Here is a 19,430-nt window from a genome sequence, read left to right on the forward strand (position 1 = left end):
GTCCATGGGGTCGCTAAGAGTCAGACATGACTGAGCGACTTCACTTTCACTTTTCACTTTCATGCACTGGAGAAGGAAATGGCAACCCACTCCAGTGTTCTTGCCTGGAGAATCCCAGGGACGACGGAGCCTGGTTGGCTGCTGTCTATGGGGTCGCACAGAGTCGGACACGACTGACACAACTTATCAGCAGTAGCAGCAGCAGGATTGCTAGAAAGTAAAGGAATTCCCCAAAACCCCTCTACCTTTGAAACAAACAGACAAAATAGACTTCATCAAAATAAAAAATGTTTCCTCTTCAAAAGACTATGTTATGAAAAAGAAAATGCGAGTCATAGACTGAGAAAAATATGTGCAAAATGTGTCTCCAACAAATGACTTTTATCTACAGCACATTAAAAAAAATGTTAAAACTTAATAACAAGAAGATAAATGACCTGATTTTTAAGTGGACAAAGTGTTTAAACAGACACTTTAACAAAGAGGTTATATGAATGTCAAACTTACATAGAAAGATGTTCAATATCATTATTCATTAAGGGGAGTGCAAGTTAAAATCACAAAACAAATACCACTATGCACACATAGAATGGTTAAAATGGAAAAGACAAATCGTATCAAGTGTTGGTGAGAAAGGAGACAGACAGAACTCTCATACACTTCTGGTGGAAATTTAAAGTGGTACAAACAATTTGGAAAACAGTTTGCAAGTTTTTTTAGAAGTTAAACATTTACCTACAAAGCCACTGAGACATTTTCCTCCTAGGTATTTCCTTAAGAGAAATACAAGTATATATCTATACAAATTTTACTTGTACTAGCCAAAAAAACTAGAAACAACCCAAATGTCCATCAACAGATGAATGGATAAACAAACTGTGGTACATCCACACAATGAAATATTACTTTTTTAGCAATAAAAGGAATAAAATATTGATATGAAAAACAATATGAATGGATCATGATTTAATTATGCCAAGTGAAAGAAGACATCTTCCCTCAAAGAGATGATTCCATTTACATAATTACTTAGGGATGGGTGGTGACAGGCAGGAGCAAAGGGGAATGAGTATGCATGTAAGTGTAAAAATGATCAAATTGTACTTTAGATGTGTACTGTTGGAGGTACATTAATTATACCTTTAAAAGGCAATTTTTAAAAAAAGAAAAAGAAAACCCAGCAAACTGAATCCAGAACTGGGAGCTCTGAGCAGGAAACCAATGTAAACACCAACATTGTGTCCCAGAGACTGACTCTGAGCTCCTAACTAGATGAAGAAGCTGAATCTGGGACCCCCTAAGGGAGCTCAGATCACATCCTTGGTGAGTAGCACACACTTCCTGGCAGAAGCAAATGCAAATCTCTCTGAAGAAAATATTCTCATGGTAGATCCCCAGGATTCTTACAGGTTGAGCTCACAATAAAACATTACCAAGCAATCATGATAAAGAAGCTGTGGTACATATACACAATGGAATACTATTTGGCCATAAAAAAGAACACATTTGAGTCAGTTCTAATGAGGTGGATGAACCTAGAGCCTATCATACAGAGTGAAGTAAGTCGGAAAGAGAAAAACAAATGTCATATATTAACACATATATGGAATCTGTAAAGATGGTACTGATGAACCTATTTGCAGAGCAGCAGTGGAGACACAGACACAGAGAAGAGACTAATGGGCAAGGGTGGTAGGGAGGGTAAGATAATGGAGAGAGCAGCACGGAAGCATATACACTAGCATATGTAAACTAGACAGCCAAGGGGAATTTGCTGTGTGACCCAGGGAACTCAAACTGGGGCTCTGTAACAATCTAGAGGGGTGGGAAAGGGTTGGAGGTGGGAGGGAAGTTCAAGACGGAGGGGACATATGTACACCTATGGCGAATCCATACTGATGTATGGCAGAAATCAAACCAGTATTGTAAAGCAATTATCCTTCATTAAAAATAAATAAATTTTAAAAATTACCAAGCTTTCAAAAAATAAGACCTTTGAGTGAAAAATCTTCAGTGATGATAAACAATAGACGTAGATTGTCAAGGTCTTTAGGCGGTGGTACGCTGGTGAATGTTTAACAGTTGCACTTCTAGAGCAAAACCCCACTGAGGCTGATTTCGAGTACCTATGTGATATCACTAAATGCAAAGCTGGGAGGAAACATGCAGTACCATACTAAGATACAGTGTTTCACTATACAAGTATCACAGACAACAAGTAACACAGGGAATAGCAAAATGTAGAAAAATAAGTAAGAAATGATTAATGTTGAGTATTCACCACCTTTGTCTAATATAATTATAAAACTATACAACTTAATTTCTAGTAACAGTCATATTTAACAACCAACTTGCAAAATTCCTGCCAATTTAACAACAGCTCTAAGGACCAGCATGATACAGAGCCAATACACCACCGATTCAGGTGTAATAATTACTTAATACAGAATGTGAAGTTATTTTTATGTGAATTTCCCAATTTTTAAATGATCAGGCCAAAACTAAAAAATACATTTCTGCAAGTCACAGTCAGCTGGTGGCCTGTCAGTTTGCAACCTCTGATTGAGTCCAACTTCCTTATTTAATTGATGATAAACTGAGGCCCAAAGAAGGAAAAGAGACTCACCCAGTAAATTAGTTCAGATTTAGGACCAGAATCAAGTCTGATTCTAACCAACAGGTTACTGCTCTTTCCATTTCACGAGACCACCTCTCATTTAGGGCATGGAGCTCAGAGTTTCATCTTGATACTCCAACTTTGCAAAGTAGTAAAATCAGTGGAGGAGTTTCCACATCAGAACTCCCACCAGCTTCTTTTTTCCCCCACCCCAGGGATGGAAGTTCTCTTTTTTCCCCTACTACTCTCCTCCTTCAAGTGTAGATCAGGACCTCATTGCCCCTAAGCAGATGACTTCCAGGAATACCCAGTGACTTACTTTGACTGCAGGGGTCGGTCACTGGGACACATCCAACGGCTTGAGCTGCTGCTGAACACGGTGTCAGTCATGGCTGAAGCCCAGCACTCCTGGAAAACATCAGCCCAGAAAGGTCATCATGCAAATGGTCATTCAATCACTCCTTATCTCTCAGGTCCCTTGTCTATGTCTGAGTGGTATGGGGAAGAAACAGAGCTTCATCCAGCTTCTCCACTTTCCAGATGGGACCTTCAGGACCAAGAGGGAAATTGTCACATCCCCCTTTTGGCAGAAATGGATCAGAATGAAGAACTCTTTCCCTTTAATCTGTATTCCTCCCATTCATTTTTGATGCAAGAGGAAGGGTGCGTATGTGCATGCTAAGTCACTTCGGTTGTGTCCAACTCTCTGCCCCCGCCATGGACTGTGGCCTGCCAGGCTCCTCTGTGGGGATTCTCCAGGCAAGGATACTGGAATATTGCCAAGAATACTGGAGGGTTGCCATGCCCTCCTCCAGGGGATCTTCCCCACCCAGGGATCAAATCTGCATCTCTTTTGCCTCCTGCAGGTGGGCTCTTTAACACTAGAGCCACCTGGGAAGAGCTCTTAACTCCAATCCAGGATATTTCTACTAGAGGATGTCATCTGGCTCATGTACTAGTCATCTTGGCCTTGGGTAGGTAAAAAAAAAAAAAGCAAAACCCATCTCTCAGAGTTTTGAGGTCTCAAATGCTAGAGTCATCCCTGGCTTGCTTTCTTTTTAATACTCTACACCCAAGCCATCAGAAAGTCATGGCTTGATTGTCATAAATAGAGCCAGAATCTTCCCAATATTCTCTGCCCAATTTGCTTCTGTGCTGATCCAAATCTCTGCTGCCCCAGCCCGCCTTACTACAGGAGCTGCTTCACTGTCTCCCTGATTCTGCTCTTGGCCTACCTCAGTCTATGCTCCACACAATGACCAGGGAGATGGTCACAGACATAAACCACAGCTTGTGAAAACCGCATCACCACAGATGGAATCTCCCGCTAAAATGTAAGCTTCTTGCAGAACTCTTCCTGTTTTGTTCTCTGTTTAATCTCCAACACCCAGCATAGCTCCTGGCATGGAGAAGGCATTTAGTAAGTAAGTACTGAATGCGTGAATGAGTCTTCATCAATGCTAAGCAAGTCCAGCTGAACTTAGGCGAACTTGTGTTCTTTCTGGACCTCCACTCCTCCCTGCTCCCCCAGGTATAGCCAAAGAGTAAGGGGAAAGAGACCATGGAGATCACAGTTAATTTATTGTTTTAAAAAGTTTTGGAAGGTAGGTCATGGGGTCCAGTGGGTCCTGATTTCGCTAAAGTTCTTGTTACATCACAGTCCTTTTCCCCAGGAAGCCGAATAGATGAGTAGATGGGAGGGGAACAGGGAGAGAACTATCTTTCCTATTCTGCAACCAGTGCAATTATTAAATATTCACGTGGGTGGGGTTGGGGTGGAGGGCTCTGATGTTTGGACACAGGAGAGGAAAGACCCCTTACAGAAAAGCCATTTCATCTGTTCCCAGGTGGTTAACATAATCTTCCTAGTATAATATGACCGTTTCATTGTTTCCACTCTGAAAATAGAAAAAGGAGCGATGACTCCTGTTGCGAAGGAAATATGTTGAAAAGAACCTTAACTTCTCATTACTGCCTGTGCCAAGAGCTGAATGAGGCTTCCCGGGCCCCCGGGGTCCCCTGGTCCCTGCTGGGGACCCCAGTCCTCAGTCCTCAGTAATGAGCTTCCTTGGCTGCCCTTGACTGGAACAGCCAAGCGCTCATTTGAATGCATCACCTCCTGAAGCAAGATGCAACAGTGCCCTTGGAGGATCCCAGGAGGCGGGGACGAGGGGATGGGACAGGTGATACACAGTCCCCGCCCAGGAACTCTGATCTCCAAATTCTGATGCTCGGAACAGACACCTGCCCACCCAGACCCCTGTCTGAAGATCACATGCTCTGTTAGAGCCAAAGCCAAATCTAGTGAGGCAGCGGCAAGTTCAGAAAGCATAAAATAATTACCTTCCCTGGAAGCCAGGGGCTCAGCTCTCTGCTGGGCACCACAGCAAAGGGTCCACCACAGCCCTGTTGTGAGTGCCAAGGAATGAAAGAAACAACAGCAACAATCACTAGTTCAAATATCAAGGGTTTCGTACCTGCTAACTGCCCTTCAGGTTTTATCTCATTTAATCCTCAAAAGGTCCACTTAGTCGGTTTTTCCAGTAGTCATGTATAGACATGAGAGATGGACCACAAAGAGGGCTGAGTGCCAAAAAATTGATGCTTTTGAATTGTGGTGCTGGAGAAGACTCTTGAGAGTCCCTTGGACAGCAAGATCAAACCAGTCAACCTTAAAGGAAATCAACCCTAAATATTCACTGGAAGGACTGATGCTGAAGCTCCAATACTTTGGCCACCTGGTGCAAAGAGCCGACTCATTGAAAAAGACCCTGATGCTGGGAAAGATTGAAGGTAGGAGGAGAAGGGAATGACAGAGAATGAGATGGATGGATGGTATCACTGACTCAATGGACATGAGTTCAGGCAAACTCTGGGAAATAGTGAAGGAAAGGGAAGCCTGCTGTGCTGCAGTTCATGGGGCCACAAAGAGTTGGACATGACATAGCGACTGAAAATCCTCAAAATAGATTTAGGAGGTAAATGTCCTTATCCCATTTCACAGATGAGTAACTGAGTCACAAAGAGTTCAAGTGGACTTCCCAAGGACCTTCTTGAAGCCCTTCAAGGAAGCAATCTAAATGCCTAATAACAAGCACGGGCTAGCAGGATGCTGGTGCATCTGTATGGTAGAGGGCTTCACAGCTGCAAAGAATAATGAGAATTTATGATGGATATGGATAGGTCAACAAGATTACTTGTCTAGTGGCAAGGCCAAGACATAGAACACTGTTCGAGAACAACACTATTGTGTAGAAAGGAAAGTGGGATAATTGCATGTTTAGGTTGTATATGCATACAGCATCTCTGAAAAGAACACACAAGAAATGGACAATACCGCTGGCCTCTGTAGAGGGAGCCTGGGAGGGTGGGCCTGAGATGGGAAGAACTGTCACGTGATACCCCTTTGTATTTGCAACCAGGAGGACACTTTAGCTATTCAAAAACAAATGTATTTTTTAAAAGATAATTTCAAAATAATAAATTACTTCAATTTATTGGCTGTCCAATGCATGTAAGATTAAGACTCTCTCCGTGACCTCAAAGAACTGTCGTGACCTTCTGCCTGCTACTGTTCCTAGATCTTGGACCATGCTCCAGTCATGCTGGCTTTTCCAGCTGCCAAGTGTTTGCCTTTGCTGTGTCTCTGCCTGGATAGCTTCTTCCTCTTACTTTTGCATAGCTGATTTTACTAATGCTCTGCTGGTCTCTGCTCAAATGTCACCTCCTCCAAGAAGCCTTCACAGACTCCACCCTCTAAGTCACTCCTCTCACTGCTTACTTCTCACTGCTTGTTTCCTCTATGATATTTATCAAGATATGTAATTATTATTATTTTTTAACTTATCCACTGTTTGTTTCCCCACCTATTCCATAAGATCCATGAGAACAGGGCCTGGGTTTGCATTTGTTCAGCAGTGACTTCAGTGCATGTGGAACCAACTTCAGGAAGCTTTGGTCTGTACAGTTGCACAGGGACCCATGTCTGGAAGCACCCTGAACTTAGAATGACCCTGTACTTAGATGAGCCCACACTTGGCTTAATGCTTTGCTGTCATCATCTCAAAGTGTCTTATAGAATTTGAATAAGGGGCCCTACGTTTTCACTTTGCGGAGTGTGGTATACAGTAGATGTTCAGTGAATCTCCACACAGGTCCTAGAGCTCAGTGAGTGCAGCAGGCACTCAGTAAATCTGCATATAAGTGACAGAACCAGGCCTTGTTCCAGATCTGCCCACCTCCACAGCTTGGTGCTAACCTTTAAATCACCTGCATTTTAAAACGACTCAAAGACCCAGTGCCAAGCCCAGAAAAGGTTCCAGAACCCTGCCTTTCTCCCTCTGCATTTTGTTCTACCTACTTCTCCCCTGGCTCCCATCAGCACTGTTTGTTAAGGAACGATGCCTCCATTCCCCAAAATCTCCAAGGTCTTCTGCTGGGTTTAGTTGAACTGAAAAACAACAACAACAACAACCCTGAACATCCATTAAGCTTCAGAGTCACACCAGGTGTCTAAGCATGACGCGGCGGGGCTGGGCTGGGCCGGTGGCGGCCCTGCACGTGGCACTTCAGGGCACTGCAGGGACCCAGCATGGGCTGCAGCTGTCTGTGTGGAGTTCAGTGCCACCGTCAGTCTCCCAGCCCCGAGTTGGAATTAAACCAGATGCTTCGCAGCAGAACCCGCAGCCACCAGCTTGGATGGTGTCAAATCGGTTCCATCTCTGTGTCTCTTTTCCTGCCCTGTTCCTCTCCCCACGAGTCCAGCCTATCTCTACTCAATTAGGAATCTAGGGGTGGGGCCGGGGGGCGGGGGTGGAGCAATCACTCAGACTGCCTGATGGGATGGGATATGCAACTTACACCAAGGGCTCCAAACAGGAGTGAAGTGGGGCTGGGGGGACTTCACAGACAGCATCCAGGCTGCAAGTACGTTTTGTTTGGCCCGTGCAATAGTTTTTAAAAGTAAGAGTAAGCCAGTATTTTAAAGGCACAGGATTTAATTAAAAATACAGATTGCCAGCTTCTCTTGAGAAACAGGAAGAATTAAAAAAAATTTATAGAACATCTATTACTCTGTGGCAGACACTGGTCTAGGTACTATGGATACGGCATTAAAACAAATAAAAAAGAAAAATCTGTCCTCATGGAGCTTCCCTTCTAGTGGGGAAACTGTAAGTCAAATGAAAGCGTGTCAGCTGGTGATTGGGCGCTTTAGAGAAAAACAAAGGAGGGCTGGTGAATGTGAGGGAAGTCTGATTTTAAATAAGTGGTCTAGAGAATTCCCTGGTGGTCCAGTGGTTAGCGCTCTCACTGCCAGGGGCCTGGGTTCGATCCCTAGCTGGGGAACTAAGATTCCACAAGCTGTGTGATGTGGTTAAAAGAAAAAAGTGGAGGCCCACTGAGAAATTATATTTGAGCAAAGACCTGAAGTGGGTAATGGACTGAGCCATGTGGCTGTCTCGTGGCAGAGCATTCTAAGTGGAGGGGGAAAGCAAGTACCAAGGCCCCGGGGTGGGTATGTACCTGGTTAGTTGGAGAAATGATAAGGAGGGCAGAGTGGCTGGAGTGGAATGAGCAAGGGGGAGATGAGTGGGAGCTGAAGTAGCAGTGGAGGTCATGAAGGTCGTGAAGCAGTGGAGGTCAGATCATCAGGACCACTTAAGCTTCTACTCTGAGTGACATACAAGCCACAGAAGGACTTTGAGAAGTGAACTGAATATATCCTATTCTGTCTCAACCATGCATCCAGCTTTGATTATTTGACAGGCACTCATGGTTCCTACGGGAGATGGCAATGGCAACCCACTCCAGTACTCTTGCTTGGAAAATCCCATGGACAGAGGAGCCTGGTGGGCTGCAGTCCATGGGGTCGTGAAGAGTCAGACAGGACTGAGCAACTTCACTTTCACTTTTCACTTTCATGCATTGGAGAAGGAAATGGCAACCCACTCCAGCTTGCCTGGAGAATCCCAGGGACGGAGGAGCCTGGTGGGCTGCTGTCTGTGGGGTCGCACAGAGTCGGACACGACTGAAGCGACTTAGCAGCAGCGGCAGCAGCATGGTTCCTACATACCTTTGCCATGGCAAGGACACTTGGTCCAGTGAGGGAAAGATGGTGGTCTCTTGCCCCACCTACTGTACTTGACAGAGCTGAGCCTGCCTCCACCTGCCTGCAAGCCTTGCCATTTCGTGCTCTCAGAGCCCCAGCATCCTTTACCCCAGTTTCATCCAGGGGGTGCAGGCTGCTGATGGCTTCTCTTTGCTTCCAGAACCAGTTGGGTCATCCCCAGCCTCCCCTGAACCTGGCCAAATCTGGAATGACAAGACTTTGACTCCTTCCATGCTGAGCTGGTTGGTGTCCAAGATGAAGACAGAAACAAGTCTGAGAAATGCTCCAGATGAAGGCATCTCTGTGCTGCCAGCCTTGAAACACAGCAGATTCACTGTCATCTCCCCCAGGGTTCTCCCATCACCATATCGCAATAATAGATGGTTCCATAAGCCCTCAAAAAAATCCCACAGGATTTTATGGGTTTTTAAGGCAGGCACAGAGCTCATCCCCCACTGCTGTACAACTCTGGCAATTTGCAGAGACCACGTTGTAAGGGGCCACAGTTGTCCTAGCCTATGCAGCTGCTCCATCATAAACTGGCCAGTCCCAGCTAACATACCAGCTGACCATAGAAGTGAACAAGCCCAGCCAAGATCATCCAAGTCTGGCCTAGACCAGAATAACCTCCCAGGTGGACTGAACCCAGTTCTGACTCTAAACAATCTTGAGATAAATAAATGGCTGTTGTTCTAATTCACTCATTTGTGGGTTGCTTTGTTATGCAGCAAGATCTGGCTGATGGAGCAGCCCATGTTGTGGAACAATTCCTGGCCTTGGATCCAAAGTCTGGGATCTGACCTTAGCTCTTCTATTCATTTCCTGGCATCTCATTTAGTCATTCTGGGCCTCAGTTTCAGCATCTGGTTAAAATGAGGATGTAAAAATTCCCATCTTTGTCATGCCAACTTCACAGAGTTTTGGGGAAAAGCCAAAGGGTTAATACATATGCAGAGGCCTGGTAATACAAAATACTTTTTAAGGATTAGGCAAAGAGGTCATTGTTAGTGTTATTTGAGGGTGCGGCTGGGGAGAAGAACACGTGTCTAATTTCTAGGTATTTTTTAGGCCTGAGTGAGACACTGCAGTGGATACCTGGGGTAGACATTTCTTGCTTTTTCCTGTCCAGCACCTATCCCTTCTTTTTTTTTTTTTTTTTAAAGTAACAGCACCCCCAATTTTCCTTTGGGAAACCATCCCTCTCTCCTATCAATCTGCGTGGCTCAGATGGAGATTACCCAAACCTGGTTCCTAAAGGTGGACCAAAGATCATCTCTAACCAATCAGTGTATTATATGCCTCATGGACTCAGGGATAGGCACATGTCCCAGTCTGCACCAGTGAAGGTATACCCTAAGACTTGCTGGAACTATGTGGAAAGAAGCATTCTTTTTCCATTGTAATTGCTAAACTGATAGAACAGAAGCCTGGAGCTGCTATTGGTCACTTTTTCGCACCAGATCGGAAAGGTCTGTCAAGGGATGAAAGTGGAGTTGAGAGATGGAGAGTGACTGGTTCCTGATGACGCTGTTGGAATGCTGGATCCAGCCACACCTGAATCCCTCATGGTCTGTTTTGGCTACCATATGTTGAACATATGAACATATATGTTCCCTTTTTTTTTTTTTCTCCTGAAGTCAAATTTGAATTGAATTTCTGTCATTACGACGCTCCTAACCTCTCTCTATGTGTCTTTATAAACCAGCTACCTTGGAGCAAATGGGGATCTCAAAGAAAACCAGAATTGGCTGAAGTCTGGGAGAAAAAAACCATCTTCATCCACCCACCCCAGCCAGAAATGCTCCCCGTTTACTTCAGAGACACTGCCACCCAAGCTGAGGTTATGCAAGAGAACAAGAAACATTTGTAATGCATCCTTACCAAGGCCTGCGGAGACCCTGCACTGACAATTAAAATTCAGTGACAATAAACAGCACTAATTAAAAGCAAAACTAAGTACTTAATAAGACAAATGAGGTGCCAGTATTAAAAGCTAGGATGAGAGAACTGGCATTAATTAAAAACAAAGACTAATTTCTTCCCTCCTCCAAATGGACTGCATTGTGTGTGTGTGTGTGTCTAGAAAATGTTTAGATTTATTAATGTACAAAATGCCATGGAAGCAGACAGGTTATGGGATTAGCTCTGTCTGGGGTTGGGGGTGGGGTGGGTCCTTTCCAAAAGGGGGAAGACTGGGACTGCTCCCTGAAGGATGAGCTGGAGTAAGCAAGACATGAAGATTGGAGGAAAAGATGAGGGAACAGAGTGAGCAAATGTTCAGAGGCTTCAATGGACATGGAATATTTAAGGAATGGAGAAATTCAGGGGGATGGAGCCTGGGGTGATGGTAGGGCTGGGAAAAAGGGAAAACAGAAAAGAGTGAATAGGTCCCAGTGATGAACCCCTGTTTCTGTGGGTCAACAAAGATAGTGCATAGCGTCTCCAGCACTCCCCACCCAGACAACCCCTGCTTCCAGTTAAAGATCCAGAGGCTAAGACCACATATTCTGAGCAGACAGTTCAGCAAGGTGACTTAGGGTACGAGTTGGGGGGGCCAAGTCCATTCTGCCATTTATGAGCCTGATAAGTGGATTCATCTTCCTGAACCTGTTTCCTCTTCTGTAGAGTGGAGACAATAATAGGACCCATCTCAAAATAGAATTGTGAAGATTAAATGAGATGAGGCCTGACACAAGTCATCCTCTTGTAAGTGGGAACTATCATTTATTTATGTTATTATTAATAAAAATATCAGTTATGTTTTCTTAAAGAAATGGGAACCCAACTTTGGCACGAGTAGGAAATGTCTCAGGATTCTTGAAGCCAGATTAGGTATGTGAAGCATGATAATAATGAATGATAGAAATAAAAACAACAACAAAATGCATTCTGTTATTATGATAAGAACAATATAATTGTACTAATGCAAGGATTATTTGAGAGTGCTATGGAGAAGGAAATGGCAACCCACTCCAGTATTCTTGCCTGGAGAACCCCATGGACAGAAGAGCCTGGCAGGCTACAGTCCATGGGGTCGCAAGAGTCGGATACAACTTAGTGACTAGATCATCATGGTTGTCATTAGTGCTGATAACTAAATATTTCTGACTTCTCACAATGCGATAGGATTGCTCTTCCCTCTCCCTGGAAAGCCGGAACACAAACTGTTTTGGCCAAAAAGAAAAAAAATTTCCAGGTGGAAACTCTAAAGCAAGTGCTCACATCACCACTTTCCCCTTTTCCTGTCCTGACAATCGTAGATGTATGAGGATGGAGCTCCCCCCTCAGTCTGGGTCCCTGTGTGAGGACAAATGCAGAGCAGACACCCACTGCTAACCCACCACATCCAGGTTCACGAGTGAGAAACAAATTTCTGTTGTCTCGGTCCTTGCAACATTGAGGATGGCTGTTACCACAGCACAACCTAACCCATCCTTTCTAGACTCACTGTGAGTGGGTAACTGTACTAAGTGTTTCATTTGCCATATCTAGTTGTATCTTCATAAAGATCCTAGAAAAAAGGAGCTTTTGTTACCCACTTTTACATATCAGAAAACTGAAGCCCAGAGAGGTAAGGTCATTTGTCCAAGGACACACAGTCAATAAGCCATAACAGTGCATGCACTCAAAATGAGTCCACAGCAGAAAACACAGGACACACACTGAAAGCAAGGCAGAGCATCCAGAATCGATCTTCCTGGGGGGAAGATGTCTCCTGCTAGAGGGAGGTGCCCCCATCATTTCCCTCTTTCCCTAGGTTATGAATCCCTCTGAACCCTGAGTCTACACACCCAAATACTGAACAATAAAATGCAAAGGCAGACACTATTAACAGAACACTCTTCAGGGCTCCCTGCACAGCCCAGCCAATTACCTGATTGCTTGATAGTGGAAGCTTGCCTTTGTTGTGTTGTTAATCGAGTTTATCTCTGCTCCAACTCCATTGTGGTGAGTAAGGAGAAGAGGAAAAGCTCAGGATTGATTTCTGCACTTGCACAGACACACACAGCCCCAAACAGGAAAATGTGATTAGACAGGTCTGCGTATTAAAACAAGTAATTTAGCTTAATGGCCTCTGGCTGCCACTCAGGCTCAAGTTGCAATACCATTCATTCTGATTAAAACTCAGTTGGAACTGACTTATTTGCAGCCCTAAACTAACTCTCCTCATGTCACAGAGACCACAAGTGTCACCCTAATCCCTCCTCTGCCTCAGGGATGAAATACTCAGAGCAGAGAGGGGCATTTATCCCTTTGAAAAAACCAGCATCCTCTCATCTGAGGGGCACTTTCACAAATCATAGATAGGAGACATAGCACTCCCATTTTACAGATAAGGAAACTGAGGCCCTGGTTTGCCAAGGTCACATGGTAGCAGGTAGAAAATCCAAAGATATTCCTGGATCTGGGTCTTGTATAAATGAGCCTTCTGACCACTCTGTTATCTTGACTATTGTTGCAAATAATACAATATTTGTTCTTTTAAGTGAAAGTCGCTCAGTCATGTCTGACACTTTGCGACCCCATGGACTATACAGTCCATGGAATTCTCCAAGCCAGAATACTGGAGTGTGTAGCCGTTTCCTTCTCCAGGGGATCTTCCCAACCAAGGGATCAAACCCAGGTCTCCTGCATTGCAGGCAATACAAGGGAAGCCCAAGCATACTGGAGTGAGTGGCCTATCCCTTCTCCAGCGATGGTGGAGCCAACCAGGGATAAATCCAGGTGTATCTTCCCTTGATATCAATACTCCTAACCATTACTCTGGACAACCACTCATATGACACAGCTGCCTAGCTAGATCTGGCACCAAGTGAAAGGTACAGTGAGGGAAAGTCTGGCATAAGGTAAAGGACAGCTCTTGGGTATTCCCTGGCAGGCCAGTGGTTAGGACTCAGTGCTTCTACTGCAGGAGATATGGGTTCGAACCCTGGTCAGGGAACTAAGATCCCACAAGCCACACAGTGTGGCCCCAAATCCCCCAAACCCAAACAAACAAAATCCAGCTCTTGTTAGAGCTGATACCATCAGAGGTATCAAAAGGAGGATGTGCTACTTTGAGAAGTAATGAGTTCCCATTCGCTGGAGCTGGTCAAGCACACACAGCAAAACTACTTGTTGGGACTGTTGTAAAGAGGGCTATGAGCTTTTCTGAAATGGCCTCTTTCTGCATTTGAAAAGGAATGGTTCAAGTTCACAGACTTTCCTCTTACGTGCGAGCAAAACTCCTCACATTTCACACGTCTGACTCTCATCAAGCAAGCAAGGCCAGTTTCTGTTTATACGACAGAAAGATTCAGTACTCTGGTCTCAGATGCGCCCTGCCATGGGAAAATGCGTATTTCATTTCATCCTTGGAAGAACAGGCAATCAGGGATCAGGAAGAGCTTTGCTTGCCTCTTCACCTCAACACACACAAACCCACACTCACATTCACTGTCACCCACACCCTCTACTTCAGTTCACCAATACCTACCTACACCCTGCTACAGCCCCTTCCTTCCCCCAGCACATACTTAGACTTGCCCATCCCCATTGACAACATTCTGATGCACTTATGCCCATTCATACTCAAACCATACATCCACACACCTCTACCACACACACTCCACACACTCCTAACCACCCCTCCTCCCACACCCTCAGCACCTTCTCCACCCACAACACACCCACATTTGTGACAGTCACGCCCATACCCAACTGCATCTACACACCAACCATCTTCAGTTCCAACAACCCCCCACCCACACACACACACAACAGTCATTTTCACACATGGTACAAATTCCATGACAGAATCTCCCACCAAGAGCTCAGGCTTTGCAGTCACATGGACCTGGATTCAACCCCCAGCTAAACTTGAGCTGGGTGAGCCTGGAAAAAATTACTGCACATTTCAGAGCCTCAATTTTCTTGAGGCTGTAAAATGGGGGCTGTAACAGCCGTTCCTTCATAGGATTGTTGAGACGCTGGAGTGGAAGACACAGCAGTAGAGAGCATAGGGGCTAGTTCTGGGCAGGGCAAACCCTCACTTGGGTCATCCAGGGGCTCTTGCAGAATTCCCACCCTCCAAACGAACACAGGTTACAGGTTCCCTGGCTGGGAAGGACAGTTTTTGCCTCAGATTGTCCAGCCATGCTATCTCCCTGGGATGTGGATTCTAAGAAATCTGAGACCAGGTCAGAAAGAACAAAAAGCTTCTCTTGGTTCCCATGAATAATAAATCTTGGAGACTTGGCTTCATCCACTCCTCTCTCCTGCTCTCCTGACACCAGATGGGGGAAGGCAACAGAAAAACGAATCTCAGTCAGTGTTGGCTGGAGAACCCAAATGAACCCCAAAGTTCCTGTTCCTCTCCCTATGTCCCCATGAAAACAGCCATCAGAGCAAGAATGGATGGAGCGGTCTGCAATATACAAAGTCCTTGGTCTTCACAATGACCTAGGCAGGTGGGTGTTATGACCTTCATCACTGGAGGCAGAGGAGTGCAGAGGTTGAAAGGTGCTGAGTTGCCACAGTTCAAATTACAACTCTGTCTCTTTCTAGCTGCATGATGTTAGGATAGTTACTAAACCTCTCAGTGCCTTAGTTTCCTCATATGAAAAACTTCATAATAATAGTGATAGTAGTATTATTTTGTAGGGATGTTGAAGGATTAAATGAGCTAATACTTGTAAAGTGTTTAGAATAGTGTCTGGCACATGGTTAGAATTAAATAAGGAGAAGTCTCCATTATATCCTGTCACATCTCCAGGATATAATGGCTGAGAATAACAGCTCTAATGGTATTTACCATTTACAGGGTGCCAGTGACCATGCTCGGAGAAGGCAATGGCACCCCACTCCAGTACTCTTGCCTGGAGAATCCCATGGACGGAGGAGCCTGGTAGGCTGCAGTCCATGAGGTCATTGGGAGTCGGACACAACTAAGCAACTTCTCTTTCACTTTTCACTTTCATGCATTGGAGAAGGAAATGGCAACCTACTCCAGTATTCTTGCCTGGAGAATCCCAGGGATGGGGGAGCCTGGTGGGCTGCCGTCTCTAGGGTAGCACAGAGTCGGACACGACTAAAGCGACTTAGCAGCAGCAGCAGCAGCAGCAGTGACCATGCTAAATGATTTACGTACATTGGCTCATACTGTGCTTGCAAAGAGACATCATTTTATCTATTTTACAGATGGAAAGTTGAGGTTTAATAAAGTTAATTGGCCTTCCCCAAAACTGAATCAGAACCAATAAGAAGTAGGACTTCTTAGAAAAGTTGGGGAGACATGAAGAGAGCTTTGGCCCAAGCTACAGTTCAGGACCCCAGACAGCAGCACACGTTTAATACTTTACTTCTATCATTCTGGAGCTTCCCTGGAGGCTCAGATGGTAAAAAGCGACTACTTGCAATGCAGGAGACCCGGGTTCGATCCCTGGGTTGGGAAGATCTCCTGGAGAAGGAAATGGCAACCCACTCCAGTACTCTTGCCTGGAAAATTCCATGGATGGAGAAGCTTCATAGGCTACAGTCCATGGATGAGGTCACAAAGAGTCAGACACGACTGAGCAACTTCACTTTCACTTTATCTCTCATTTTGGTGACTATATGAAAGTGTGTGTGTGTGTGTACATAGGGGTGAAACTAGTAATTGATGAACTGTCTAAAAGTTGGGATCCACCCTCATTTTATGATGTAATTCACACTTTTCTCCCCGAGGTTCATGCCACAGAAGATACCAGGATGGTAAGATGTTGAGAAGCCTTTTTCATCCTCTGAAATGTTCCTGCTCCTCCACTTAACACCTCAAGTCCCAGTTCAATTCTCACAGTCCCATGATGCTTTCTATAGCCCCTTGAACCCTTTCGTCTCTGAAAATTTAAAGTTCTTAGAATACAGAAACTTAGGGCTTAGCCTCCTATAGTTCACAGAAATCATCCTCCACAAGATGGAATGTTCCATGGGGGGATGGGAAGTGGACAACTGTCCCTCCTTCTCCTGGTATCAGCACTCCAATTTTATTTTAGTGAACCATCCTTTTCCTATCTTACCCATGGTTCTGATGGGAATGACCTCAACTACCAGCCATGGGGCAGTCACATGACTCTGGTCTGGGCAATCAACATATTCTCCTCTTTGATTCAAAGTTGTATTGGTTCCCCAATACAAGCCAATTAGACTCAGTCCTGAAACTTTTGTTGGAATATCTTAGGAAGGAGTTACTCTCTTTTCTTTACTGGACTGAAGATGGGATAAGACAAACTTAACTTGATGAGGTTTGATCAGGTAGAGAAAATCTGCCTGGGTGTGAGGGTAACCCAAAGGGAAGCAGAATGAAGAGACAGTCAGCTCTCACTCCTACAGCTGTTAAGCTATGGGATTCAGTCACTCCTCAGCTGTGTCATGGACTCTTTGATTATGTTGGCCAATAGATGTCATTTAGCATCACTTGAATTAGTTTGAGTTAGGTTTTCCATCAGTGTAGCTCAAACAGACTAAGATGTGTATTAAATAATGTGTCTTTAAACAGAAACACAGAAAGCAAGAATATATACAGATTGGTTGATGCAGTGTGACCAGAAGCATGCAGGAACTTAACCCTGATTTTCTTCTGGGAGCAATGATTTAGTCATGTGTTCATCAGTGACCATGATGATGAACTTTACAGAACATAACCTGATGACTTTACAGAACATAACTAACTGCAAAGAATGATAATCTGCTCCCTCCCTCTCTCTCTCTCCACATACACACACACACACACACACACACACACACACACACAAAGGGCTTACCAGGTGGCTTAGCAGTAAAGAATCTGCTGCAATGCAGGAGACTCAGAAGATGAGGGTTGGATCCTTGTATGTGGGAGGGTGATGATCCCCTGGAGAAGAGCATGGCAGCCCACTCCAGTATTCTTGCCTGAATTTTCCAGGCAGAGGAACCTGGTAGGCTACAGTCAGTCCATGGGGTCGCAGAGAGTCAGACACAACTGAGCGACTGAGCACACACACACACAAACACATACATATACATATATGTATATATAAGATAAATAATATATACATAATATGTAAAGATGTTATATATCATATATACATATGTATCATATGTAAATATATATAGAATACTAATCAGCAAGCACTCCTACCTTTCCACTTTTCCTCTTACAAAGAGGACTATTAAGTGGGACAAATGCTTAGTAGTTTGGTCTGTTTCCTATTTTATTTTTCAGAGTGCGATAGAGGCAAAGGGCTGATAATAAGATAATTGATGCTAAGAGGCAATTTGAGAGGCAAAGTGCCAAGGACCTAAAAGGACTGTCATTGTGGTTAGTTTCCTGGCCAATTTCTCCCATGCAAAACCAAAGGTGCACTTCAAGTCCCATTCCTACACCATCACCTTGCTGGGGGCAGAATGAGGTGAAGAAGAAGAATGGAAACCAGCCAAGAGCGAACATATTGACTTGGGGTTCAACTGGGGATGGAAAGCTTGCAGGAATCATCTAGTACCCAGCCTTTCTGGAGTCTAATCAGATAACAAACCACTGCTGGGAGCAAATGGGTTTTTAAGTATATTTTTAATCTCTAACACCCATGGGGCATGCTCAAAGGCAGAAGGTTTGCAGTAAGCCAGGGGTAGTTGCAAGTAGTTCCTCTCCAGCCAAGCTACCAGCTCAGTTTCTACAATAAAATGGGTTACTTATGAAGGCTGATTTGAGGGAGTAGGATAGTCCTCATCTTTCAAAGCCAAGAACGAGTGTGGATTGAGTCCCCTTGTCCCTGATTCCCAGCTTCTTATTCAGGAAAGAAAGGAAAACTTGAAGGTCATTCCTCTGTAAGACAGGAGTTGAAGTTTTGCAGTTATTCTGAGTTTTTAATCTGGTTTTTGCCTGACCAAGTTGCAAGGAAAATTAAGAAAGGAAACTAAAATGTCCCCAACAATGGGACCTGGCGACAGAGAAGGCCTGAATGAAAAACCAAGCACTTGTGATGTAGAACTGAAACCAGCAGGAGGCACTGGGTTAAGGGTCTGGATTTAGAAGCAAAAGGAAGAGGAAAGTGAAAAATGAAGTCACTTAGTCGTGTCTGACTCTTCACAACCCTATGAACTGTAGCCCACCAGGCTCCTCTGTCCATGGGATTTTCCAGGCAAGAATACTGGAGTGGGTTGCCATTTCCTTCTCCAAAATGAAGAGGAGGTGATGCTCAACTCCTCCCACACTCATTTCACCTGGTGCTTCTTGGGACATCTTCAGACCCTCTCCTCAAGAATTACCTCTCCCAGGAAGCCAAACTGTCTTTAGTTTAGGGACTCACTGCATTTGAAGTACCTAAATCCAGACATGTCACTGAGGCTAGTCCTGGCTCTATCCCCCGCTAGCCTGGAACCTTAAGCAAGTTCCTTGGCTCCTCCCCTTCCTTGTCCAGAAAATGGGGCTTATCACTGTGCCTTCTACTCAGGACTGATGGAAGAATTGGATGAAATCAGACATGCAGCACCCCAAGCACAGTGCTGGCCCACATTAAATACTCAAAAACTGGGAGTTCTCATTTCAAAATAATAGTAACTCTCATACAGAGTCCTCATTGCCAACCACAGACTGTACGACCTGAACTTACACGCAGGTCCTCTTGTTTTCCCTGCCTTCTGTACCTGGTGTTGAGCTTTCCTCTCCCAAGTGCAGTAATCAAACTGAGGAGCCTCGGAGATCTTTTA

General features: G+C 44.7%; 1 protein-coding gene across 6 annotated transcripts in view; it reads right to left on the reverse strand.

Annotated features, from left to right (window-relative positions):
- RPH3A (rabphilin 3A) overlaps positions 1 to 19,430 on the reverse strand; it is a 276,958-nt gene that overhangs the window by 63,054 nt on the left and 194,474 nt on the right. For all 6 annotated transcript variants that reach the window (XM_070769651.1, XM_070769652.1, XM_070769650.1 and 3 more), the window contains exon 3: positions 2,937 to 3,025. In XM_070769651.1, the coding sequence (XP_070625752.1) occupies positions 2,937 to 3,007 (71 nt within the window). In that variant the 5' untranslated portion in view covers positions 3,008 to 3,025. The remainder of the gene's footprint in view (positions 1 to 2,936; positions 3,026 to 19,430) is intronic.

Source organism: Bos indicus, chromosome 17 (assembly GCF_029378745.1).
Source record: "Bos indicus isolate NIAB-ARS_2022 breed Sahiwal x Tharparkar chromosome 17, NIAB-ARS_B.indTharparkar_mat_pri_1.0, whole genome shotgun sequence".
Lineage (NCBI taxonomy): Eukaryota > Metazoa > Chordata > Mammalia > Artiodactyla > Bovidae > Bos > Bos indicus.